Below are 27057 nucleotides of genomic sequence, written 5' to 3' on the forward strand. Positions count from 1 at the left end.
TTGCTATTAATTTGTTTTAAAATATGGCAATGTTTTCCTTATTCATCCCATTGAACCACTGAAGATTTAAGGGAGTTTCAGTTGCTTTGAACCCCTACCTGATTTCCTTAATTCTGAAACAATATTGATTTCAAACAATTATCTTCAGAATTGACGACAGAGTACAGTCTCTGCAACTGTGATCTTAATTTTAGAGTGCCTGTGGGAGGAGCAGGCAGGAAAAACAAAGCTTTGTGTAATTGTGTGGCACTGGGTGCATAGGCACCAAATGTCTCCAGTAAGCTGTTCCAGTGTGGTGGTGTATGGCGCTACTCTTTCTTCCTGTCAGTTTGTCTCTAAGAATTTTTTAAAAGTAGTTGTTTCATAAAACATAAAGTAGTTCAAGCCAGCAAAGGATTCAACTAGGTACTCAAAAAAAGGGGGACGGGGACTATTATTAGCCTGCGGCTGGGCCCTAGCTAGTGCTTTGAGGGGCCTGGCCCTGACTAGTGACTTTCTAATCTTCTGTGCAGTTGAGTGAGTTCACTGAGGCAAAGAAACACAGCTCCAGCTTCTTAAACAAGGCAGTTTGACAAGTTTGCCTCTTCTAAGATGACAGGACTTTAAAGAGCAAGCAGCCCTAATGAAAGATTTTATAAAAGCACAACTTCAGCAAACTTACATTCTAATTGAGTCAGAAGTATATTCTGTTTTCCTTATTTTCCTCTAGTGACTAGGAGAAACCAGTTAGTAAGCTATCTATCTTAACATTATTGACTAATACTAAGACAGAGACCTTCAGCTTCATTTATTTCTATGTAATTTAATATTTTTCTTAAGGGGCCCCTGCAGGTGTCATGGTAGGCAGGGAAGCAGACTACAGTTTATATAGAATTTGGGAAAAAGTTTCCAAGCAACAATCATTCCAGTTTCAGGTGCACATTAAAGCTTAAGCTGTGACTACATAGAAACTCCTTTGCAAACTACGTATGGCCTTGAAGGCGGGTTCTATAGCTAAAAGGCCTCAGATCTAGTGTGGTCTTTGATAGCATAGAGGTCAGCAGGCCATAAAATACATGTGATATTTCCTCTAAGGATGACTTCTGCTAACTGGGAGCTAAAGATAAAGACCTAGAAGGGAGAGTCTGGGATAACATTCTGGGGGATTTGGTTAAGGTCTGCCTCTACAGATAGCAAAAGGGCACCAGGTAGTTAACAATGTCCACTCCCAGCCTTCTCAGCAGAAAATAGTTATTTCCTCCTTTGAGGAAACACCCCTGCATGATTAACATTCCTGGTGTCCATTGTGATCTCTGGGTACAAGAACCTTTGTGCCCCCAACATTTCCTAAGTAAGCTCATTAGTAAATCTGTTCTAATCATATTTTAAGTTTGTTAATATTTTTTCTCCTTTTCAGCTACTTGGCTGTTTATTTCAAGACCCTTCCCCCATTTTCATGTGTATTGGGAGGGTGTGTGTGTGTGTGTGTGTGTGTGTGTGTGTGTGTGTGTGTGTACGGGCACCTGATGTTTGCTGGTGCACATGTATGTGAGTCCACACATGTGGAGGCCTGAGGTTAATGTCAGGGATCATCCTCCATTGCTCTTGTACTTTATTCACTGAAGCAGAGTCTCAGTTAAACCCAGAGCTGGTGATTTGTCACGTATTGCTAGCCAGTCACTCTGGGTACCCTGTCTCCACTTTGCTAGACTGGAATTACAGGTGGGTTCCACACCTGCCCTGCATTGATGTCGGTGCTGGGGATCTGAACTCTGGTCCTCATGCTCATGCAGCAAGCAATTTACCCTCCAGGCCACTTAGAACAGTAAACTGATTGTTGTCTTCTGCTCCTCTCTTCTGGTGTGGGGAAAAAATTGCCAATTCAGACACCTGAGATCAGAGTATCACACTTACAAAGCAGAACTTGTTCCCAGTCACAGTTTTATTTCATCTTGACTATAAATCCTAGCAGTAGTGTACTCCCTGGTCCTGTCCCTTTTAGGTCAGCATATTGCTTTTGCTGTGTGACATATTTCTTTTAAAAACATGTTCTTTAAAATGTACTTACTCTCCAAGTTTTGTTTAACTGAATTACTGTTTCTTACGTCTTCTCATCTAGAAAATTAAATAAGACTTGGAGATAAAACTTTGAAAGACTAAAAACATTTTGGCCTAATTTAGATATTAAAATAGCCAGTTTGAATACTTGAAAAATCTGCCATTAATTTTAGATATTCTGTCTGTTTCATTTCATTTTTCAGAATAATTGAAGTAAATCAAAACCAAAAGCAGGTGGAACAGGATATTAAAGTTGCCATCTTTACGTTGATGGTGGAGATAAACAAGAAAGGGAAAGCCCTGCTGCACCAGCTTGAGGTGAGTCGGGGCAGTGCCTCGGGACTACCTCTCAACATGCTTGCCTTTGCCAGATGCTGCATTGTGGCCACCTGCTTATAGCCCTATCATACCCCAGGATGTCTTAATCCCCCAGTTTACTCTACAGCCCTGAACAGAAAGCCGTACCAGGGATCTCTGTGAATTGTTGATCAGTCAATCATCTTAGACATTTGCTGAAGTGACAGCCATTGTATTACCAAGGGGATAATAGAGTTGAGCAGAATTTTCTAGAAAGATGAGCTGTGTGAGATATTTAGTTTTCAAATACAGTCTTGCAATGTATAATGATGTTCCTATCAGTAGCAAGCTGTAATAATGATCTCTTTTAAGATTATATAGTATGTCACCTCATGGCCATCTGTCTTTGTTGATGTAGGTACACTCTATGATGCTTGCACAATGATAAAACACCAAATGACATTTTTACTACAGCCCGTTGTTAGTAGTGCATGGCATTTAATTAATCTTCTGAGAAATTAGGTAAAGCAGGTGTAGTAGTTTATGCCTGTAATTCCAGCTTCCAGAAGGCAGAGGCAGGTTGGGAATTCTGTGAGTTCAGGCTAGCCAGGCCTCCATACTGAGACTCTTGACGCAAAGCAGCAGCAGCAGAAATAAAACAGATAGGTATAATGTTTCTCTTGCCCTCAATACTATATAATCTTCATTTTTTTTCCTGCATTTTTTCCCTGTGTAGCCCAGGCTAACCTTGAACTCAAAATCCTCCTGCCACAGCCTCCTGGATGCTGGGTTCCAGGCTATTACCACCATACCCAGCTGCATTTTATAGTCTTGGTTTTGAAAGCAACATTTAGGGTGTGTATGCTCAAGACGGGATAGCTTATAATTACAGGTAGAACAGTTTTAAAATGGACTATCTTGATCATTTTTCTTTTCTTGTCTAGAGAGTGCTAGTATGCAAAGAATTGAAATACAGACAACTAGAAAAACAATCTAGTTCATCTTTAATTCATAGTTGACCAGTTGTTAAGATCTCTGTCAGAAGGTCCTGTCCCTGCTCAGAAAACATGGCTGTTCATAATTCTGTTATTATGGAAATAGTTAGGAAGTGCTTTAGATAGAAGGAATCAGTGTCGGTTATGGTAACTGTGTTTTCAAGGTTCTGCAGTTGTTGTTTAAAAATGGGCACATTTAAGCAGAGTTTGATGGTTTCAGTTTTTGACACACATCACTTTCACCATACTGTAGAGTAGTGCCTGGGCTTTGTTCACTTGAAGAGTGTTCAAAAAGTTAAGGATGAGACTCTAGAATCTATAAAAATTTATTTGGCCGTCAGTGTCAGTTTTGATAAACTTCGACTTGAAATTTTTACCTGTTGAATATGCTTCAAGTCCTCATGCCTATTCTTCAGGTTCAGAATTCACCTGTGAGCAGATAAATGGAGCCAGTTTTATTTGCTACCTCATGAAACCAAGATACCAGAGTTTCTTATTCTCAATTTCCAGTCCTCTCAAAAGTCTTCAAAAAGTTCTTCTCCAATCCAAAGACGCACTGCACTTTGCAGAGGTCAAGTGCAGCTGCTAGGTAAATTGTCTTCTGTCTGTGTCAGACTGAAGGGAGATGTGACAAAGCCATTGGCTGTTAGCAGTGCCTCTGGTAGCTCAGCAGTGCAGCTGTGTGCATGTCCAAACAGAACTGACTAGGGCAGGTATGAAAGTTCAGTTCCATTTTTCTAATTGTGCTAAGCTAATAGAAAGCCCTGTTATTTCCTCCTCTCCTAGGTTATGGATGAGGTTTGTGTGTTTGTTTTTTCTTTTTTTTTTCTTTCTAGTTTTTCAAGACAAGTTTTTCTCTGTGTAGCTTTGCGCCTTTCCTGGATCTCACTCTGTAGACCAGGCTGGCCTCGAACTCACAAAGATCCACCTGCCTCTGCCTCCCGAGTGCTGGGATTAAAGGCGTGCGCCACCACCGCCCGGCTTGTATTTTATTTTTAATAACCCCAGTACAATGCCTTCCATTTCTGATTGCTGTCTGTTTTCTAAGTATATATTTTCTGTGGAGAAAGTCTATATTCTGACCCGATTTGGGGAGGGGGGAGCATGTTGGCATTGAACCCATTATTCTGGGTTTTTTTTTTTCAATCATTTATTTATTTATTATGTATATAATATTCTGCCTACGCACCAGAAGAGGGCACCAGATCAAATTACAGATGGTTGTGAGCCACCATGTAGTTGCTGGGAATTGAATTCGGGAACTCTGGAAGAACAGCCAGTGCTCTTAACCTCTGAGCCATCTCTCCAGGGCACCCCCCCCTCCATTATTCTGTTTTTATGTAGTACCTCTGAGAATGCATTAACAGTACTTATCTACTAGCTCCTCTATTAACTCTCAAGACAAATAATTGATTTTTTTTTTTTTAAATAACAAATACAAGATAAGTTTCAGCTACCATCTGGCATGATTCTAGGTAAAACTAGTTACAATTGGAGCTAGAATCTCTAAAAAAGTAGAACTCTGAATTGGTTAAATCATATGATGAACTAGTAAGTTGAGTAGATAGTTGGATGATATATCCATTTTATTTGTGTGTTTTGAATTTAACATTTACGACATTATCCATGTCTGTTTTTTGTTTAATTTAGCAAGATTCCTACACAGAGACCAATATAAAACCAGACCTGTAGGCAAAAGGTCGAGAGAACATGAAGACTGTACTTTTATTACATTCAGAGAGATCCTTTGTATTATGCAGCAAAGTGCTTACGATCATTTTTGATTACTGTCAGTTGAATATAGAGTGGTTCTTATTCTGAGTTGATTATCCGAAAATAACCATTAAAATGAATGGGAGGTATAGAGACTAATTCTGAAATTATTTTCTTTGCAGAGTCTTGCAAAGGACCATAGAATGAAACTTATGCAACAACAGCAGGAAGTGGCTGGACTTTCCAAGCAGTTAGAGCACGTCATGCATTTTTCTAAATGGGCTGTTTCCAGTGGCAGCAGTACAGCATTGCTTTACAGCAAGCGACTGGTAAGATGGAATACGCACGGTCGGGGGGGGGGGGGGGGGCGGGGGGGGGCACACTCCTTTAATCACAAAGGCAGGCAGATCTCTGTGAGTTCGAGGCCAGCCTGGTTTACAGAGCTAGTTCTAGGTCAGCCAGGGCTACACAAACCCTGTTTTGAGGGGAGGAGGGGTGTGGAGGAGGAAGGAAGGAAGGGTCCCTGTCTTAATCCCAGCTCTGGGAGAGATTGAGGTAGGCTACCCTGGTCTACTTAGTGAGAGTTCCAGACCTACCAGGGCTGTATAGTGAAACTTTGTCTACAAACAAACACACAGATAAACCCTTACCCCCAGAAAAACCTCAGCAGCACATTGATAGTCTATCTTTTTACCCTTAATTGCTTTTTACCAATTGACCAAAATATTTGATTTTGTAAAATATTTTTACCTGAAATATATTTGATGTAACCTCAATTTGAGTCTCCTGTTGCCACTCCTATTTGTTTCTTTCACCCTTTGTGGCAAATGAACCCAGTGTACTAATGAATACCAATAGTAAAGATTTCCTGTCACCTACAGCATGCGTTTTCCATGTTGAATATTTACATCATTACTAGATGTACCCAGTCATTTCAGTGGATAAATGATGAAAAGTACATGGCATGCCTAACACTGTCCTGTGAAGAGTGTAAGCAAGCCTTCCTTCCCATTGACTCTGTAATCATCTGTCACACTGCAGCCTGTTCTGCTGGATATTGAACAGCACCCCACAAGGGTGATTTAGGATTTGGTGAACTTACTGAAAGTATTGCCACTGTCCCTGCAGTACGCACCTTGTCTGTTGAGTGGCAGGGCCGAGCTCCTTTGCCATCAAGCTTCCAGGGCTGCTTATATTGTTGGTCTCAACTTTGATTTGAATAGCAAGACTGTGGCTTAGAAAGTCAACAGATACTTACAGTCTTAAGTAGTAAGACTCCGCATCTTTTGTCCTTTATTCTTTGTGGCCTCAATCAAGTGACAGAGATAGTACATATGTGTTATAGAAGTTCTACTTATTTTAATTAATAATTAAATAATTTAAATTGTAGAAATATTTATAAATCATTTAAAGGCAAGTCTCTCAAAGTGTGGCTGAGTGCTATTATAATACTAATTTATAAGCATTTATAAATTATTCCTGATTATGAATTGATTTGTTTTACATTTTTTTCTTTCATGATTAACAGTGATTTAGTTGTTTTTACTGTTTCTTTAAGCAAAAAATAATCTATATAGACACATTTGTAATTAATTTTTTTGAAAATCAGTCTTTGACCTTCAGCATTATTGGCCTTTTTCTACATATTTGACTTTTTTGTTGTGTTGAGATTTGATATGATAATAAAGCAATTCTATCTTACGCTAATTTCAATTACAATGCATAGCCTACTATTTTATTCTTTTTTTCAAATGGCAGTTTTGTCGTTGTTACTGTTTTTTGTTTTGTTTTTGCTAAATACCATTCCATTGTATATGAGATTGAAATACGAAGGTATGTAGATCTGTAAATATATCTATCACTATCCATCAGTAGACACAGAGGTATATAGATCTGTATATATACGTCTATCAATCAGTGGACATGTAAGTTGTTTTTCTATCTTTACCATCATGACAAGTACAATAGACATGGAAGGCCAAAAATTTCTGCCATGTTTTTCAGTTCTTTGGGAATATATTTAGTTAGAGAGCTTGCTAGGGTATATAGTACTAGTTTTAATTGTTTGAAGACTGACCACACAATGTTCCATAATGGCTATACTAGTTTACATTCCCACCAATCTCTAACCCTCACCAGCACTTACGACCATTGTTTAGTGAACAGCCATAGTTGATAATGTGGTGAATCCTTGTGGTTTTGATTTGCATTTAACTTGTTGGTTTGTGGGGTTGAGCACCTGTTCATAGACCTATTGGACAGTTTTAAAGACTTTTTTTTTTATAATTGTGTTTGAATATAGGGATATGCACATGTGTGCAGGTACTGCGGAAGCCAGGGGCATCAAATCCCCTGGAGCTGGAGTTATAGACCATATGAGGCACCCAATATGGGTACTAAATAGTCTTCTGAAAGAGCAGCAAATCTTCTCAGCTGTTGAGTCATCTCTCCAACCCCATTTGGGAAAATGTCTATTCTTTCGTGGTGCGTGCATGGGTGTCTGTCTGTCTGCCTGTCTGTGTTTTGCAAACTTTCCCTCCTAATCAGGGGAACCTTTTTGCTTAATTATTTTTTGACTGTGCAGAAGTATTTTAGTATGATTTAGCCTTACTTGTTTATTTTATGTCTTCTAATTTAGTTAGTTCATCTTTTCATAATCGGAGAAAGAGACAGAAACTGGCCAATCATAAAATACTATATTTTGAAATATTTAAACTTCACATTACTTTTCTTAGAATTTCTCTTGTCATCTGTTAAACTTTTAAATCTGTGTATTTAGAAAGAAGGCAGGAAAATTATGTTAGTTGAGACTATATGAAAAGAAAGCAGTCATTTGTGATGGCAGTGGGTATTTCTTTACTCCAATGGATAGGAAAGTGTGAAGGAGCAGGGATGACAGAGGTGATTGGGTCTCCTGCCCTCCCAAGTGTTAGGAATGAAGACGTGCACCACCACCCGGCCTATCCCTGAATTTTTAATGAATCAATATATTAAAGAGGGAAAAACCACTAGTTTTTTAAAAAGCCACTCAAATATTAAGACTTTAAGGACAGAACTTGGTGTCGCTCAGTGCTTGACAGTACAGGAGCTCAATGAAAGATCAATGGTGAACGTCTCACAGAACCTATAGGTGACCATGCTCTTTGTAGAAGTGATTTTCAGAAGTACTGACATTAATTTTAAAGTCTGTTTAAACCTCAATAGAAAGGTAATAGCATATTGAATTTCTGTGTCAAAAAGCTGTTTTGGCTCAGCAGGTAAAGGTTCTGGCTGCCAAGCCTGATGTCCTGAGTTTAGTCCCCAGGATCCACATGGTAGAAGGAAAGAACCAATACAATACAAGTTGTCCTCTGACCTCCATACACATGATGTATATGTGCATACGAGCACATAGGTAAGTAATCATACAAATATAATAATTGTTAAAAGGAGCTATTTGTAGACCCAGGGCTGGCTCGATGGTAAGGTATTTGCCTGTTAGGTATAAGGCTTTGGATTCACTCCGTGGCACCTCTGCTACCCACCCACTTCACCAAAAACCCAAATCTGCTACTTTTTGTAAAAATTTTTTTAATGTTATGGGTTTTTTTCCTTGTTATGTTGAATAGTTAGATTTTTTTTTCAGTGTCAATACAGCTTGAGTTCATTTTAAGTTCTTAGGTCTGAAGAGATGAACATGTAGAGTTAAGGAACCTTCAGTTATATCTTTCATACTATCTAGGCCTAGGTTATCTAAAGCACATCAGGAGCTTTGTCAAGTTTAACAGCTCACAGTTTAGATAGATAATAAAGCAGGTAAAAATCCTAAGCATTTAACACAGGACAAGGAGCCAAGTTATCTGTTTCTGTTATCTGTTCAGCAAATATGTAAATAGTTACTTGATTTCCAAGGTATAAATAAAATCTCAATATTAAATAGAAAGGATTTACAACTTAGCTTAGAAGTAGTTATAGCCAAGGAATATGTCTTATAATTCCTTTTACTTATAGTTGCTTACCCTTAAGGAAGTACTCAAAAAATTAGTTTTATTTATGTGTATGTTTTTGGGTGCCCACAGAGGCCAGAAGCATCCAACCCTTGGAGCTGGAGTTACAAGTGACTGTGAGTCCTCCAACATGGGTACTGGGAAGGGAACCCAGGTCCTCTGGAAGAGCAGCAATCACTCTTAACCCCTGTAGCCATCTCTCCAGCTCCAGTACTCATATTCTTATTTGTTTTTCTTACAAGAAACCTTAAGTTATCCACATTTGATATTGAAACTACTAGGTCTGTATAATGTGTCTCTGAGAGAAAAAAATAAATTTTTAAAAAATGAAAATTCCTGTGTCTTCCTGGCATGGAGGTATCATTATTATAAATAGAGACATAGTATAACAAGGACTGGGAACCACCCAAAAACATGGACCAATAGTCAGAGCTGTGACAAAGTATCCAAAAGTTTGGATAGTCCCGATTTTATTTTGGTTCACAGTTCCACCAAAATTTCAGCCACATTGGCAGCAACCCCGAAGCAGAACTAGGAATAGGTATGACTTCCTTCTACCAGCCAGGCTCCACGTCCTTCAAAATAGCACCACAGTTAGAGGCCTAGTGTCAACACCACCAGCCTGTGCAGGTACATTTCAGGACCAAACGATGATGGAATAACAGAAATCTTGTAAGACGAGGGACTGTCTTGGATTTGGGTTGAATTTGTCAGATAAACAAATACAACTATTAAATTAGTAAATACAAGTGTATTGAAGGTGGTAATGTTATTCAGTCTTCTATGAACATATTTAGAAAGATAGAAACAAGGCTAGGGAGTGCTCCAAGTTATGTTGCGTTAGAGGGAGTCATGAAGTACAAACAGTTTTCTGTATGGGCAGACAGCTACATATGTATAGTTACAGATGTGCATTTCTGTATGTTTGTGTGCTGTCCATAGTTGAGCATACCACTCTCCTGGTTTCCAAGTACTTAAGAAAAAGGAAGTGGGGAGTGTACAGAGTATCTTGCTGTACCAGAAACTAGACAGTACTCAGAATGGAGGGAATGTGTCAGAGGAACCAGGCCAAGTGTTTGGATTGATGGTAGCCTAAATCAGGTGCTTTTAGTTTAGAATTTGATTATATTAGATCTTTGCTTTACTTTAGTTCACACTGGAGCACATATAAGACCTTGTGTCTACATCATGTTCTCAGAGAAGATCAATAATGTGTGTGGGAGGGGTTGAGTGGATCCTGGAGCAAATAATTATTAACAGTTCAAGATTCTGAGTGAAGAGAATGGAGGGGTTCTTATTGTGGTAGCAGACTTTAACAATTTTAAAATTATATAAACAGAAGTTATTAAGTGACTTTGTAGTATTGGACATGTTGGAACCCTTTTATACTGGTGGTGACTGTAAATTAGTACAGCTGTGATTAAAAAGCAGTGTACATGTTCTTCAAAAAAGGGTAAATGTAGAACTATTAATACAATCTAGTAATCTAGCTTTTGGATATATATCCAAAGCAGATGAAGTTAATATATTGTAAGTTACCTGCAATTTAATGTTTATAACAAGTACTATTCATCATAGAGAACAAAAGCTTTCTCAATCCATGGTTCTGGAGACTGGAGTGTGGTATTCAGGGGCCTGCATATGGTAAAGGCCTTTGTGTTGGTAGAGAGTGTAATGTTCCAAGGTAGGAAAAGGCATCCCTTAACAACAAGGCATATATGAATCAGCTGGAGTGGCTTTCTTCCCAGTCCCATGTCAAGTCCTACAATCAGGGGGCATTGGTTCCATTAGTCCAACCTACAGTACTTTGATGACTCACTTGATGAATTCAATCTCAGCATGTATTGGTGAGAGTTTTCATATGAACCATAGCAGACTGTCAGTTGTCTAGGATGAACCTGGAGAGCATTTTCTATGTGATGTGAGAGGCACAGAGGACACTTCCTACACTACCTCACTCATATGCAGATCGTGGCTGCAGAGGTGTTCAAAGAATGAGTAAACTACGTAGCAAATCAGTGTACTGGTACAAGCTGCTGAAATTAGATTCTGTCTTCCTAAGAAAATCTGTTCATAAAAGTACACATTGAAGCCGGGCGGTGGTGGCTCACGCCTTTAATCCCAGCACTCGGGAGGCAGAGGCAGAGGCGGATCTCTGTGAGTTTGAGGCCAGCCTGGTCTACAGAGTGAGATCCAGGAAAGGCGCAAAGCTACACAGAGAAACCCTGTCTTGAAAAACTAAAAAAAAAAAAAAAAAAAAGTACATATTGAAAACTACATGATACTTTTTCAGTGGTTGTGTTTGTTTGTGGCTCAGGTTGGCCTTCAATTTACCATGTAGTCTGAATTTCTTGTCTTCCTGCCTCTACCTCTTGAATGCAGGGATTAGGTGTGTACCAGCACACCCAGTTTATATGGTACTGAGGATTGAACCCACGGCTTCTCCTGCATACTAGCAAGCTCTCTACCAACAGCACTATATCTTTAGCCTCCATTTTTATTAGTAAATAAATGTTTTTTGCATTTTTAAAAAATGCTAAAACTTGTGAGAACATTGGGCAATACAAAGTTGGGTTAACATTCATGAGTATGATTTATAGTCAGAATTGTTAAAGAGTAAGAAAAAGTAAGAGGGAGAAGAACATGGCAAGGTTCATTGTGTTATGTGCTCTTAACACATGCACAGTCTCCAAAGTACACTCATACATTTTGTCAAAATTTATTCTATTTGTTTGAGGTTTTGTAGTCATGTGGAGAAAGTTTACTTATTCAACAGTTAGCTATTCAATATTTCCACCTGCCAGACAACATTCTGAGTGTCAAGGGACAGTAGCTAAAAACAGATTCTGCCCTTAGAGCTCCATTTTAGTTTTACAAATAGGAAGTAGCAAAACTCAGAGACTGTTGAGGGTGATCACAAGAGCACAGGTGACTCCAGGTCTGGAGTGGAGAAAAGCTGGGGCCAGCTGCATGATGGAGGGGATGCTCAGAAGAAGTTTAGTGCTACACAGAAACAGGAGGCCAGAGACTGCGCTTTAGAACCCTGCAGAGGAAAGAGCCGTGCATGGTGGTGAGGCGACAGGGCAGAGGATGAGCAGATCAGAAAAGGAGGAAAGAGACTTACTACGACAGTTAGCACAGAAATGTATGTACAACGTGAAAACAGCCTGAATCTAGCTTGTCTGGGTTTGGGAGCAGGCTGGTGCTGCAGAAGTACCGTTTCCCACTGTACAATTACGCTGCTTTAATTCTGAGCCAGCTAAGAAGGCACGCCTAAGCTTACTGTTTTAGAAAACAGATCGCTTTATTTTTCTTTTAACTTAACTACAAATATTGCCGGGCTACCCTGTCAGAACACCCCCTCACCACCACCACCACCCCACCAAAAAAAAAAAAAAAAAAAAAAGATTCTAATGAGAGACAGGGAAGGGGATGGAGCACCCTTTTCACTCCCAGCCGTCTGAAAGGTTCAGGAAACTGAGCCCAGTGTGTGACTGACTGCACATAGGATAGACCTTGGGAAGCAGTAATTATTATGGGTAGTGGACAGTGTGCTTCTCCATGGATTAGGTAAGTTGCCCTGCCCTCTAAGTGGGTTTCACAAAGAGCATCCAAGAACCAGGTGTATACCTGTGCTGAGCATCAGCCTGGCCCTGGGAACATGTCAAACTAAACTGTCTGGAATAAACTTAACTTTACTCTCTGTTCCTCACTACTTTGTACTGGTGAGTGGGACATCTGAGAACTGTTCAGCTAACTTTGGTCCTGAACCACTCCCACTGTCCACCTGATGAGCAACACCAAAGAAGGAAGGGATAAGTAAACCCAGCCCTGCTCTCTAAGATGGCCCTGGGATATAGGAGAGCGTGAGTGTATGCAGCTTGAATGAGGGTGCCTGCCGAAGTCAGAGGGGGCATCAGATCTCTGGAACTGAAGTTGAGGGCAGTTGGGAGCTGCTGGATGTGACCCAAGCTGGGCAAACGTACCGAGTGCACTTAACTGCCAAACTGTTTCTTCAGCCCCCCTTTCTTCATTTTTTCATCATTATTATTTAGAGTTATTTTATGTATACAAGTTTTGCCTACATTTACGTGTGTGCACCACATGTGTGCTTGCTACTTGAGGGCAGGAGGAGGCCCATTTCCATTGAACTGTAGTTACGGATGGTTGTGAGCTGCCATGTGGGTGCTGAGAACTGAACCTGGGTCTCTGCAAGAGCAGCAAGGTGCTCTTAACTGCTGAGCTGTTGCTCTAGGCTCTCTCTATTGCTCTTCTTTCAGTAATTAAAAGATTTAAATTTTCTACACAGATTCTGTATTTACTTTATTTCCACTCCTCCGGCTTTTACTATGCCCACCCCTCAAATTCATGGCTAATTCTTTATTATACACACACACACACACACACACACACACACACACACACACACACAAACAAATAAACTACTGAGTCCATTTAGTGTTGCTCATATGTGGATGTCTTTTGGGCTGACCACTTTGGATTAGATGATCTGTTAGGGAGCTCGTCCTTGATGAAAACTGATAGATACTCTCTTTCTCAGCAGCCATTGATTGCTTGTTGCTCTTCATCTAGAGGTGAGACTTTGTGGAATTTCCTCCATCCATATTGGCATGTCAAGTGTTATTGTCATTGTGCAGTCTTACCGAGGGAACCATATCTTTGGAATGTCCTGGTGCTGCTTCTGTCATGTCTAGATGATGCTATCTAGCAGCAGGCACTTTGGTCCACAGGCAGTTGGCTAGGTTTACAGTACCAGCCATGAATTCCTTCCTATGGAGCAGGCCTTAAGTCTAAGTAGACAACTGATATAAGTGCCACCATTGCACCATTGGGGACATCTTGATGGATCAGTTGTGTAGTTCGTAGGCTGGACAGCACTATTGGTTGCTTTTTTCCCTTGGCAGTATGTATAATCCTCAGGGAGGAGCTTCCATGTTAGTTCAAACTATACTCCCCCTATGTTCAAATTGTGTGGTGTCTTCAACAATGGGGTATTACCTACAAGTGCTGGGAGGTAACCAAGGGCAATGGCAATAGCTTGTATTATTTGGGAAGTTGCTTGGGAGGACCATTATCATTCCATTAAAAAGAAATCCATTAAAAGTGTGCGTGCATGTAAAGCCATCATGTATCTATCTTGGAGAATTCCCAGTGCTAGAAATGGGAAACCTCCCCTGAAGTTGTTTAAGGGAGGGAATAGGAAAGTGAACAAACAGTGAAATGCCGTATGACAGACAGCAAGTCTACCTGAAGTAGCCGGCCACAGAGTGGAAGTGAGGTCAGTTGCTTTATCAGGCCCATTAAGTTCAGACAGAAAGGTTAGGGCGGGTTGTTTTGCTGAGAAAGAGTGTGTGTAATTGTATAAATGAAAGAGGAGTGTGAATATGTGTAAGGAGTGATTGTATTGGTTGGCTTGCTTTAAGTTGAGTATTGGTAGGTGAAGAATAAAATAAGATGGAAGAAGAGGAAAAGTCCTAAGAGCAAAAGTTATAGGAACTACACTTGTCATGCTGGTGTTTAGGCACCAGAGTAAGCTGTAAACCCCAGCATCTAGTTGGATATTGAAATTGTCAAGAATTGTAATGTGGGAAAAGAAGAAAGTACGTGTTGGAGGCTGTAACATAGCGGAAAGTTTCTGGTGTAAGATCGCATGAGATGTCTGTTTGTAAACAGCTATAATGAGAAGTCATGAGAACCATCATACAAGCAGATCTAATTCCATTTCCTAAACAGAGGTTCATTTGTATTCTCTGTAATCCTCAATTCTGAATACTTTAAAAGAATGAGGTAATGGGGGAGGGGGCTGGAGAGATGGCTCAGCAGTTAAGAGCACTGGCTGCTCTTACAGAGGTCCTGGGTTCAAATCTCAGCATTGATGTGACAACTCACAGCTGCCATTTTAACTCTGGTTCCAGTGTATCCAGTACCCTCTTTTGTCCTTCAGGGCACCAGGCACGAACATAGTACACAGATACAAGCAGGCAAAATAGCCGTGCATATAAAGGTAGTAAATCTTGACGACCACGAAAACAACAAAAAAAGGGGAAAGTGAGTGGATGTTTTTGTGAAGTGTCCTTCTAAAAGTTGTTTTTTTGTTTACTGTTCTGGTTGGTTCCATGAACCTGGGAGAGCGGGGCCTAAATATGAGGCAGATTAAAGTCTCATGCAGAGTAGCCAACTTTATTCAGAGCATCAGACAATTTATACCCTGAGGGTTAAGAAGTATCGCATGAGTTAAGGTGTTCAGTCACAAGGACAAGCCACGCGTGGCAAAAACATGCTTTTCCACTGAGGCACGTGAGTAACAGCTGCTGAAGAGAACTCACTCCTATCCGCTACACCTGGGAGGAGCATGAAAACACATTCCAAGAACAGTTCTGTGTTTTGAAGAAACAGAGGTCACAAGACTTCTTGGAGTTTTCTCACAAACCTCAGAATTCTCACAGGAGCCCATTCTTGGACCATGCTCTGACAGTTTTAACTTGCTACTTTAAGATACTTTTTAGGCCAGGTGAAGATATTAGGCCAGGCAGTGGTGGCGCACGCCTTTAATTCCAGCACTTGGGAGGCAGAGCCAGGGGAATCTCTGTGAGTTTGAGGCCAGCCTGGTCTACAGAGCGAGATCCAGGACAGGTGCCAAAACTACACAGAGAAACCCTGTCTCGAAAAAACGGAAAAAAAAAAGATACTTTTTAGTTCAATAAGCCATAATACAGCTGAGCCATATCACAAAATTGTAACATTTGAACAGAAAATTTTATATAACCATCTTTCTGTTTGGTTGGTTTGTTTGCTTATTTATTTAGACACTAGGTCTCTGTATAGCCCTGACTGTCCTGTAATTATATAGACCAGGCTATCCTCAGCTCAAGAGATCCTCCTGTCTTTGCCTCAGGAGTGCTGGGATTAAAGGCATACACCACCATGCCTGACTTATATGGCCATTTTTATAACCTACATGTGATTGTTTACATACATAGCAGAAACTGTTTCAGCTATTCACTGGGCAGGTAATACATTATTTGCCCAAGAAATATTACTAATGTTCTTTCTCTGCTTCCTTCTAGATTACATATCGGTTACGGCACCTTCTTCGTGCAAGGTGTGATGCTTCTCCTGTGACCAACAACACCATCCAGTTTCACTGTGATCCTAGTTTCTGGGCCCAAAATATTATCAACTTGGGTAGGCTACTATGTACATTTTCTTTTTCTTTTCTTTTTTGGTTTTTTGTTTTGTTTTGTTTTGTTTTTTCTTTTTGATTTTCGAGACAGGGTTTCTCTGTATAGCTTTGCGCCTTTCCTGGAACTCACTCTGTAGCCCAGGCTGGCCTCAAACTCACAAAGATCCTCCTGCCTCTGCCTCCCGAATGCTGGGATTAAAAGCGTGTGCCACCACTGCCCAGCATATTATGTACATTTTCTTTGTGTGACTATTTTGGTGTAGAGCTCTCATTGGTCATGACATGTTACTGAATATAACATCCCCATCCATTATCTTGCTTTACAGCCACACTTTTTCTAGTATATCATTAATATGTTCATATGGTAACACAGATGCATGAATATATACATACTTGTTTTGAGATGATATAAAAATGTGTTAGCTTATAGGGTATCTAAGTTAGGGATTTAGGAGTGCCCTCCTCCCCATAGAATCTTGTGTGTAGTTAGGGTTTATTTTTTGTTATTGTTTTGTTTTTATGTATATGGGAGTTTTGCCTGCATGTATGTTTATGCACCATGTGTGCAGTGCCCATAGAGACCAGAAGAGAGCACCTGATCCCCCTGGAATAGGAATTACAGAGGGTTATGAGCAGTCATTTGAGTTCTGGGAATGTAAGAGCAGTCAGTGCTCTTAACTACTGAGCCATCTCTCCAGACCCCATAATCCAGTTTGTATTGTTACCTCTATATCAGAATGTATTTCCTCTTGACTGTATGTGATACGGAGGCTTTGATGTTTAGGGTGAGGTTTTCTTCTGTGTGGTGCTATAGATCATAGCTGTGTACGTATTGTGTCATTGACTCACATTGCCCATGTCAGTTGGGTTTTTGATATTTAGAATGTTTTCTAAAGAAATAACTATTTCCTGTGCTGTTTGTTATTGAACTTCCATTGTGCCTAGGTGTTTGTATGTGTATCATTATATAGGTGCCTATGGAGTCCAGAAGAGGGCATTTAATCCCTGGAGCTGAAGTTATAGGGTGGTTGTGACCTGCCTAATGTGGGTGCTGGAAACTGAACTTGAGTCTTCTGGAAGCAGCAAGAGCTTTTAACCACTCAGCCACTTCTCTAGCCCCAAGTTGCCCTTTTTGTGGTGGTGGTGGTGGTGGTGTGGGTGTGGGTAGGGCACAAGTCTCACATAGTTCAGGCCAGTGTAAGCTAGCTGGCTGTGAGGTCAAGGTAGACTGTAGAATCCTAATGCCCAGCCCACAGTCTACCCAGCACAAAATCATAAACTTATTATGAGATTTTTCTCCCCAAAACTTGTTTCTTTCTTTTTTTTTTTTTTTTTTTTTTTTTTTTTTTTTTTTTTTTTGGTTTTTCGAGACAGGGTTTCTCTGTGTAGCTTTGCGCCTTTTCCTGGAACTCACTTGGTAGCCCAGGCTGGCCTCGAACTCACAGAGATCCGCCTGGCTCTGCCTCCTGAGTGCTGGGATTAAAGGCATGCGCCACCACCGCCCGGCCAAAACTTGTTTCTTAATAACTAATTTCTGACTTTGCAAGCACAAGCTTTATAGATGGCAGCACTGTGTCAAGGTTGGACAGCCTTGTAAGTTTAAAAGCATTATTCAAGCCTCTAGTGGCTCAGTTGCTTCATTTTATTTACAGATTGTTCTTTTCCTCCCTTTCCTCCCTTACCCTCCCATTTGTTTTGGCTTTTAGATCTTTTGTTTACCTAGTCAGGTTATAAGCTGTGCAAATGCACAGAAAGGGGCTGAGGGGGAGGGAGGGTGTAAGTAGTTGACAGACACCATACAGAGAAGCACTCAGTCTTAAATATTAGAGCTCATTGAGTCAGAAAAATTAGCACTTGGTAACATTAGGAAGCAGATGATCTGTGCAAGCAGTGCAGTCAGAAGTTACCACTAGGCTTTCTGGTTGGTCTTTGATAGTCCTTTTGCTCTTCAGTTTCACCACAGGGAAATGATACAAACAAAAGCCCCGAAGTTCCTTAGACATTGTTTCTCAACAAGCAATATTTCATTTGATGGCGTCTTGAGTTCCTGGATTTGTATAGACTCATCAGACATGGTGGTTCTCTCCCCCAAGACTAGATTCTATGTGAGAAAGGGAACAACAGCTGGAGAAGGAGTCCATGCTCTCTTCACATTGCACAAAGGGAGAGAAGTAGACAAAAGACATCCCACAAAGGGAAAAGGGAGAGCAGAGAGACTCTTGAGGCTAGCTGACAGCGACCCCTGCAGGCCATTTGAGACATATACAGCCATTTGCTCATCAATACAGCCAGTATCTGGACTCAAACCCTTTGATCCACCTATTGAAAGAAATGGCTGTAGAAACAGAAAATGTGGGCTGGGAAGATGGCTGTTCTTGGAAGTCTTATTATTTTTTAATGAATGAGTATTTTTTTCATAAAAAATTTTTATATGGTAAGTTCTTATAGAATATACATAAAAAGCTCATTGGGATCCTCTACTTTTAATAGTTTAGAGGGGTCCTGTGTCCAAAATTCTTTGTCAATTGAAGTCCAACTCAGTAGCCATATAAAATGTGGTATTTCACCAATTAACAAAAATTATTATCTTGTTTTCTTTCTCTTTAATTAGGTTCTTTAGTAATCGAAGATAAAGAGAGCCAACCACAAATACCTAAGCAGAATCCTGTCGTGGAACAGAGTTCCCAGCCACCAGGTGGTTTACCTTCCAACCAGTTATCCAAGTTCCCAACACAGATCAGCCTAGCTCAGTTACGACTCCAGCATATGCAGCAACAGGTAATGGCTCAGAGGCAACAGGTGCAACGGAGGCCAGCACCTGTGGGTTTACCAAACCCTAGGATGCAAGGGCCCATCCAGCAGCCTTCCATCTCTCATCAGGTAAATTTGGAAGCAGGCCTGTCCTAACGTAGATAACTGTAGTGTGATTGTGTTCAGCAGCTTGCAGTCTCCAACACCCCCCACACATGGGTTCTGGTGATCTGAACTACAGCCCACACATTTGCTCAGCAAGTGCCTAATTGACTGAGCCGTCTCTCCAAGCCCTCCAATCCAGTTTAGTTCTATGTGCTTTTATTAAATAGTTTTACCAGTCCTGTTAGGTTAGCTCTGGGCATACCTAGATGAATAAAGGCCTGGTAAAGAGTTCATCCATCTCTTTCTTAGGATTTACAATTTTTAGTTAATTTTGTATTCTCCCTGTTTGGACAAGGGGTTTTTAATGATTTTGGTAAATGACACAAATACAAATGAACTGGAGTTTTATACAAGTCAACCTCATTGGACAGAACTATGCTAAGAATTCTCATTACATTAAGAACAAAGCTTAGTTCAAAATGTCTTGGCAACAAAAGCAAAAAGGAAATGGGGAAAATACAGATATGAATAACTGATCAAAGAAAACATTAATTAGGGGAGAAAGTTTATTTGACTAGTAGTTTACTAACACTAGCATATATAATGTGGTTTTTTTATGGAAAAAGTATCTAAATGGCATAGCCTTTTGAATAGCAGTTTAATACAACATGGAAATACCTTTCAAAGAATTCTTCAACCCTGATTGGAGTTACAGACATACATGCTTTGCTGTTGTTATTTTCTCATTTTGTGGTGCTGGGACACACCCCAGGCCCTGCACATGCTGAAGCTCATGTTCTGTCTCTAGTTTCTAACCAGGAAAGGGGTGAACCCATCCTCTTAATGAATTGCCTTTTCATTAAGAAGTAACCGAAGCAGTTACTAACCATGTGAAGGAAGTTGCCTCTGTCTGTGTGTGTGTGTGTGTGTGTGTGTGTGTGTGTGTGTGTGTGCAATGACAAACAGAAATAGCATCCAAGCCTTCAGCCTACTTTTCTCAGAAGTTGGCTTTTGATTTTCAGTCCATAGCATTTAGTGGTATAATTTATATAAAGTCTCTACTATAAAACTTAATTTTCTAACCTAGAAGTACTTCTTACATCTTTCCTTATGTATTATTTTTAATCTTCTATCCTTTTTCTTAACGTCTATTTAAATCTGTTCTGTCAAATACCATTTCCACTTTTTCCCCCTGGCTATTAGTTTACTGTCTTCCTATATTTTTAGTTTCTTCATTTTCTACCAGCTTTTGTACATGTAACTTTGTACATGAACATGTAATTTTTGTATTGCCTGTCTAAAACAGGTGGTGGCTCTTTATGCTTCTGGTTATGTGGAGTATGCAAATCATAGTCTACATTTGCCCATGTGGACAGGTAGATTGAAAGCATTATGCTTGTAAAAAGTCAGTTACATGATAGTTCCATAATTCTTCCTCTGAAGATGAACCATGTCACTTGCATTCTTAAAGCATTGGTGACAGCAAATGTAGAATAGTTCATTATGTGGCAGAATAAGCAGAGCAGACTTGATAGACTGATTTAGTGCTATACAGTCTATGCATTACACCCTATGGCTATATCTGCTCATTGGAGAACACTGACATTATCACTATACATAATGTATAGATAGCTATTGTTCTCACTGTGCCCATACCTGCAATTTCACCATGCTCAGTTGTTTTCTTTTCATCTTGTAATTCTTGAATGAATTATTTGAGCAAAATATCACTACTTTTGCTATTGATTTTAAGATCATATCTGAGCTGGGTGGTGACTCACACCTTTAATCCCAGCACTCGGAAAGCAGAAGCAGGCAGATTTCTGTTGAATTTGAAGCCAGCCTGGTCTACAGAGCAAGTTCCAGAACAGCCAGAGTTCTGCAGCGAGACCTTGTCTCTGAAACAATCCCTTCCCCCAAAAAAATGGTATCTGCTTTTTAATAGTCTTTTGGGTTTGTCAAAATATTCTCATCAATTAACCCAACTGTAGCAGCTCAGGAAATGGGTAGAGTACTGCCCCTACACCTTGCTCACATGCAAGCTTCTTAATGGTGGCAGGGCTAGCCTTTGGTCCCAGTGCTCTGGCATCAAGTGCCATGTTTTGGGTTGAATTCTTGTGTTGAGCAGTTACTGAGAGGATGAGAGTAAGGTGACTGAAAAATGACTATTCTCCCTGAAAAACCTTGGAAAAGCTCTAACGGAATTCCTCACTATTTTCTGCTTGTTTTCTCCTAGTATAAAACCCTCATGTCGGGGTTGGGGATTTAGCTCAGTGGTAGAGCGATTGCCTAGCAAGGGCAAGGCCCTGGGTTCGGTCCTCAGCTCTGAAAAAATAAATAAATAAATATAAATAAATAAATAAATAAATAAATAAAACCCTCATGTCATAAGTTTTATAGGGAAATCAAAAAGAGTTGTTAGGGTTTCTGACTTGTTCTCTATGCAGTTTTCCACTAATTCTATTTCTGCTCTTCACCTGGTGGAATTTCAGTTGGCCCAGAAACAGTGTATAAGTCTGTTTTTCACTGGTTCCGTAATATATTCTTAACTGAAGGAGAAAGGGGGGAAGGAAGCAAGTGATTTAGAGTAGGAGAATGCATGCAAAAGTAGGAGAAACTGCCGGGGAGGGCAGAGCTATACTTGAAGCTGTCTGCCTTCACAGTGTCGGAGTTGAGTTGTTGCTCCGTGAGCCTTGTAGGTGGTAAGGACTTACTTGCTTCTCTGTGAATGTGGGAAGTAGTCCCTGCTCTAAGAAGTTCTGCTGATACACATTTATGATATCTCAAAGAAGAAGCAATAAATTCCCAACCGTAAAGACAATTGAGCGATCAAAAGGGATTGGCATGAGAGGCTGGGGGGGGGGGGGGTGGCTAAGACTGCTCACTTGGAGCAGTCAGTGGAGGAGACAAGCAGGTGTGCTTCCTCCCCACCTCCTCCACCAGGAGAGTTCCTTCCTTCCTTCCTTCCTTCCTTCCTTCCTTCCTTCCTTCCTTCCTTCCTTCCTTCCCGTGTCCTCGGTCCTTCTGCTTACACTGACCCTCCTTCCTTCCCTTCTTAGGCACTCCCCTTCCCCTTTAAGACTAGATTACTGCCGTCCTCTCCCTTGCCTCTGGGGTCTTAGTGAGTCTTCTGTGGCAGAGCTACTATCCTTGGGGATTTTATACAGGGAAGATCTGGGCCTCTTTAGGAGGCCGTTGTTACTGCAGTGCTTTCATTTCTGTTTTCTAGCATCCGCCGCCACGTTTAATAAACTTTCAGAACCACAGTCCTAAACCCAATGGACCAGTTCTTCCTCCTTATCCTCAACAGCTGAGATATCCACCAAACCAGAATGTGCCACGACAGATAATAAAACCCAACCCCCTTCAGATGGCTTTTTTGGCTCAACAGGCCATAAAACAGGTGTGTATTACCTTTCTGTGCAGTTGCTTCTGTATCTCTGCTGTTTCTGTGTGCTTCAGAGCATAGGAACTTACAATGAACAGTAAGTGGTGAAGGGTGCTTGCTGGCCTTTTTAAATGACTAGAAGTTACAGAGTGTACTTAGAAACAGATGTGTGGGGACAGAGTTCCAAAACACATCTCAGTGCTTTATAATCAAGGAGTCCGTGCATTCTGTTTATTCATATAATCAGGGTCTGATTTAACATCCCCAGGTTTTATTTAATAATATTTAAAAATTCATACCTGTTCTATTTCATCATTATAAGTAAAGGTTTAAATTGTTTCTTGGCATCAAATTCTATTTATTTTCCTAGTTTATGACCTTGCCAAGTACATTATTTTTAGATCTCACTCCAGCTATAAAAATATGAGTACCTTGCAGAGTTATGCTGAGAGTTATTTCTTCTAAAGTATGTAAAAATACCTGGCACCTTTCAAGCATTCAACTTCTCCTCTGCTCCATTTATTAGATTTTAATGGGTAGATTATTACATTCTGTCAGTGACCAGTACCAAGGAACCAAAGCTGAACTCAAGAGTGACAGAGCCAGGGGCTTAATGCTATTCTCCACTATTTGAATGGCCCAGCATACAGACTTCAGAGCAGGGGCAGAGAAGCATGCAGGGTGTTTCTCATCGCTGTCCCAGCTGTGCTCATGAGACAGAAGGTCTCAAGGCCAAAGCGGGGCTGTTGGTAAGCTGCCTCTCTAAGGGTTAGGAAACATGTTGCCCTTGGCATTTCCTGGGCAGGTATACCTGAAGCACTCCTGCCAGGGGGATAAACAAAGTTCTGTGGGAACAGGCTAGTGTTGAGAAGGCTATTTATTGTCTTAATGCTTCAGCAGATGCTTTTAATTTTTTTCTTGACTATTTTCTGGACAAAAATCTAAACATAAATGAATAAAAGAGCAAATAAACCAGGAGAAATATTGTGAGAAATATGACTTATTTTTTTAAGCTTTGTAAAATCAGATTTACAAATGTTATGTACTTTTTGTGTGACTGTCAAAGATGTAGGGGTAGGGCAATGCTCTTAGCACAGTTGCTGCCTGAGGTCAGAAGACAGACTGTAGGAGTCTATTCTGTCCTTCTGCCGTGTGGATTCCAGGGATCAGGTCGGCAGGCTTGGCAACAAGTACTTTTGTGTACTGAACCACTGGCCCCAGAAATTAGTTCTAATGCAGAAATTCATCAAATTATAACGTGCTCATAGAATAGATACACTTTTTGGCTAGTAAGAAGCTATCATGTTACAAAATTTTTGTGGGATTCTGTCTCATTTCTGTGTGTATTTTATCTTATAGATAAGGGGAAAAAATGTAGAAAGGTACCCATCAACTGTGATTCATTATTCTTTGAAGGGGAAGAGGAAAAGGTATATAGGGGTGAGATAGATAAAATGGTTGCATGTATAGAGCTGAAGATGACATTCACACTCAACTTCGTATATTTCTGTTTGTAGTTTTTGTTTTCTTTTGGCTTTTCGAGACAGGATTTCTGTTTGAAACAGTTCTGGCTGTCCTGGAACTCACTCTGTAGACCAGGCTGGCCTCGAACTCACAGAGATCCATCTGCCTCTGCCTCTGAGTGCTGGGATTAAAGGCGTGTGCCCCCACCACCCAGCCCTATATGTAGTTTTAACAGTTATGTGTATAAGTAAGATTTTCCAAAACATGACGTTTCAGAACATCACTCTACGGTGTCATCCATATATAAATGATAATGTGTTTGGGCAGTTTTTCTGCTGAATAATTTTGGGATACCATTCAGTCTGCCCCTCCTCCAATATTTTATTCTGAGATTTTTTTTTTCATACTGTTTTTCAAATATACCAAATTCAATGTTTTATTCAATACAGGGAACATTTTGTTCACTTTGCCTTAGTACATATTAACTGTATGCCTTTTTGTCTAACCATCATCTATACCATATTTTGTGTAGGTTTTAAAGCAACCAAACAGCATGACTCAGTTTTGTGTCATTCAGCATGCCTAGCATTATCTTTGTTTGTGTTTATTTTAACTTCACTTTGTGCGTGTGAAGGCTTTCCTCAGTAAGGTTTAATTACCCGTTCACATGTGAAAAAGAGGAGTTCATATGTAAGAAAGAGGAGTATAAAACCCTGAAAGCCCAATTTGTGGTCATTATTTTTAGGCATTTCATGTAGGGACAAAAGAAAATATGTTTTTAATTCTCCGGATTTATTTTGAAGTTGCTTTTTGTATGCTTTTATTCCTTGTTCATTTCATATATATGTATATATATTTTACAAAGGCTGTGAGGTGGTTTTCCCGTATATGCTGACTATTCTCTCCCAGAAAAAAAAAAAAGAAGCTTATTTACTTTTTGATCTGATTGACACATGTGTGTGTACACACATAATATGCATCTTCGCGCCCTTGTTCTTTCCATTCAAATAACACTTGAGCTAACATAGCAGACTGTGTCTTCTGTCTCCCATACCTGAGTGAGTGGTTATAGTCATGGTTTTTCTTCTCATCTTGTACTCCAGTGGCAGATCAGCAGTGGACAGGCTCCGCCCACAACTGCCAGCAGCTCTTCCTCCACTCCTTCCAGTCCCACAATCACAAGTGCAGCAGGATACGATGGAAAAGCTTATAATTCACCCATGATTGATCTGAGCGCGCCAGTGGGAGGGTCTTACAACCTTCCATCCCTTCCAGATGTAAGTCTATAGAAGAAAATATGTACTAATAACTTCCTTTGAAAAGTGTCAGTAAATCTAGATTTAATTTAAGGTTTATTGGTTTCTCATGTATTTCTTAAAGCTTAGTTTTACTCTTTAGAAATAAAATGTGTAAAATTAGAAGCTCTAACACTTAGACATACAGAAGAATGTTTTTCTGGACTCTGACATTAAAGATGTTCGTAGATGATACATCATAGAATCAAGGCTGGGAAAGGAGGGAGTGGGATTAAAGAATAGCTGGGATGTTTCCGACTAGAATGTGGAGAATAAGAGTCGAGTGAATTCCGGAAATGTAAGATCCAGGAATAGGCAGTGATTCCCTTAGTAGCTGAACTGCAGACGTCTACTTGGGCATATTGCCGCAGAGAGTTAGCCCTGGGTCCTTGCATGTTTAAATTAAGTAATGAGTCAAACCTTAGGGTCTTTAGTTTTGACAAGTGACTTTTTAAAATCTTTCTAAAGGCAGAAAATACAGTGTTCTGCTGCTGCTTCTCCACGCCTTCATCATTTGTTTTCCCTTTTATTTTTTAAAATTTTATTTGTTATGTGTATGAGTGTTTTGCCTACATGTATGTCTGTGCATCACAAGAGTGCTTAATGCCTTTGGAGGCCAAAAGAGGGTGTCACAACCCTTGAAACTGGAGTTACAGACAGTTGTGAGCTGCCATGTGGGTCCTGGGAATAGAACCCCTGTCCTCAAGAAAAGCAGTCAGTATGCTTTTAACTGCTGAACTATCTCTTCACCCCTGTATTCCCTGTTTTCAAGGTTAGGTAATCTCAATGTCATGATGTGCCTACAACCAAACATAAAACATTCACATTTGTGAAGTATTTTATACATTTTTGTTGGAAGGAATAATCTGTACGATTATGAAAGAACCTTTAAATTTTCTTTGATTTTTTTTTATGCAAGTTGAGATGAATTATTACTTCCTAATGATTTGCATTATTAATCTCACAAGTCATTTCAGTTTTTATAATGCACATATTTTAAATGGGTAGAGTGTACTTTTTTATGTATACATCAGATGTAAGAAAACTTAGTCTAAATTTTAGGTTTTATCTTGCTTTTAGGATTATTCCGCAATATAAATTATTTTCATTACATTAAGAAAACAAATCCTTTATGCACCATCTGAAAATTAGTGACTAAAGTAGTACCTAAGAATATTACAGTACAAATGACCTTGTCTGCTTCCTATCCCCCAGCTCCCACTACCATAAAAGAGAGAGAGAGTTTATAGAAAATGAAATTTTTCTTCCTTCCTTTTCTTCTGTATTATTTCATTATGCACAGTCTATGCCCTGGCCATAGGACACAGTTCTCTTACAGAATCCGAATTGAGAAAGGGTAGAAATGCATAAGGAATTGTATATGTTCTTAGGAAACTTGGGTGTATTTAGGCATGACAGAGTATTTGTGTTTGAAGCATGAAACTCTAATTCATTGTGGGGGGGGGGGGGTGTGGGTGTGTATACACATGCACGATGTGGTGCATGTGTCCTCAGTATATTTCCTGTGGGTAGAATATAAAGAATAAACTTTGATTTTAACTTGTTGATGGGGGAAATCGTCTAGCAGAACTTTACAGTTTGTGTCTGACTTGGTAGTACTTAGAACCAAAAGGAAAAAAGGAAAGAAAAGGCTGGATGTGGTGGTGCACACCTTTGTTCCAGTATTTGGGAAGGAGAGACAAGCAGATCTATGTGAGTTCAAGGCCAGCCTGATCTACAAAGCAAGTTCCAGGCAGTCAGGGCTAGACAGAGAAACCCTGTCTCAAACAAAGATAGAATTTAAGATTGAAGTTTTCTTGTA

At 40.0% G+C, this 27057-nt stretch overlaps 1 protein-coding gene across 4 annotated transcripts in view; it reads left to right on the plus strand.

The window, feature by feature from the left end:
* The window catches only part of Trim24 (tripartite motif containing 24), a 112118-nt gene that overhangs the window by 67976 nt on the left and 17085 nt on the right, over positions 1–27057 (plus strand). Inside the window, exons 6-11 of one of the 4 annotated variants that reach the window (XM_059257578.1) lie at positions 2241–2355; positions 5225–5371; positions 16117–16234; positions 18844–19112; positions 22399–22491; positions 25044–25217. In XM_059257578.1, coding sequence (XP_059113561.1) covers positions 2241–2355; positions 5225–5371; positions 16117–16234; positions 18844–19112; positions 22399–22491; positions 25044–25217 — 916 coding nt within the window. Of the gene's footprint in view, positions 1–2240; positions 2356–5224; positions 5372–16116; positions 16235–18843; positions 19113–22317; positions 22492–25043; positions 25218–27057 lie in introns of all 4 variants that reach the window. The other 3 variants (XM_059257580.1, XM_059257577.1, XM_059257579.1) reach the window with 3 other exon arrangements.

The sequence above is a fragment of the Peromyscus eremicus genome, chromosome 3 (assembly GCF_949786415.1).
Source record: "Peromyscus eremicus chromosome 3, PerEre_H2_v1, whole genome shotgun sequence".
In the NCBI taxonomy this organism is placed as follows: Eukaryota; Metazoa; Chordata; class Mammalia; order Rodentia; family Cricetidae; genus Peromyscus; species Peromyscus eremicus.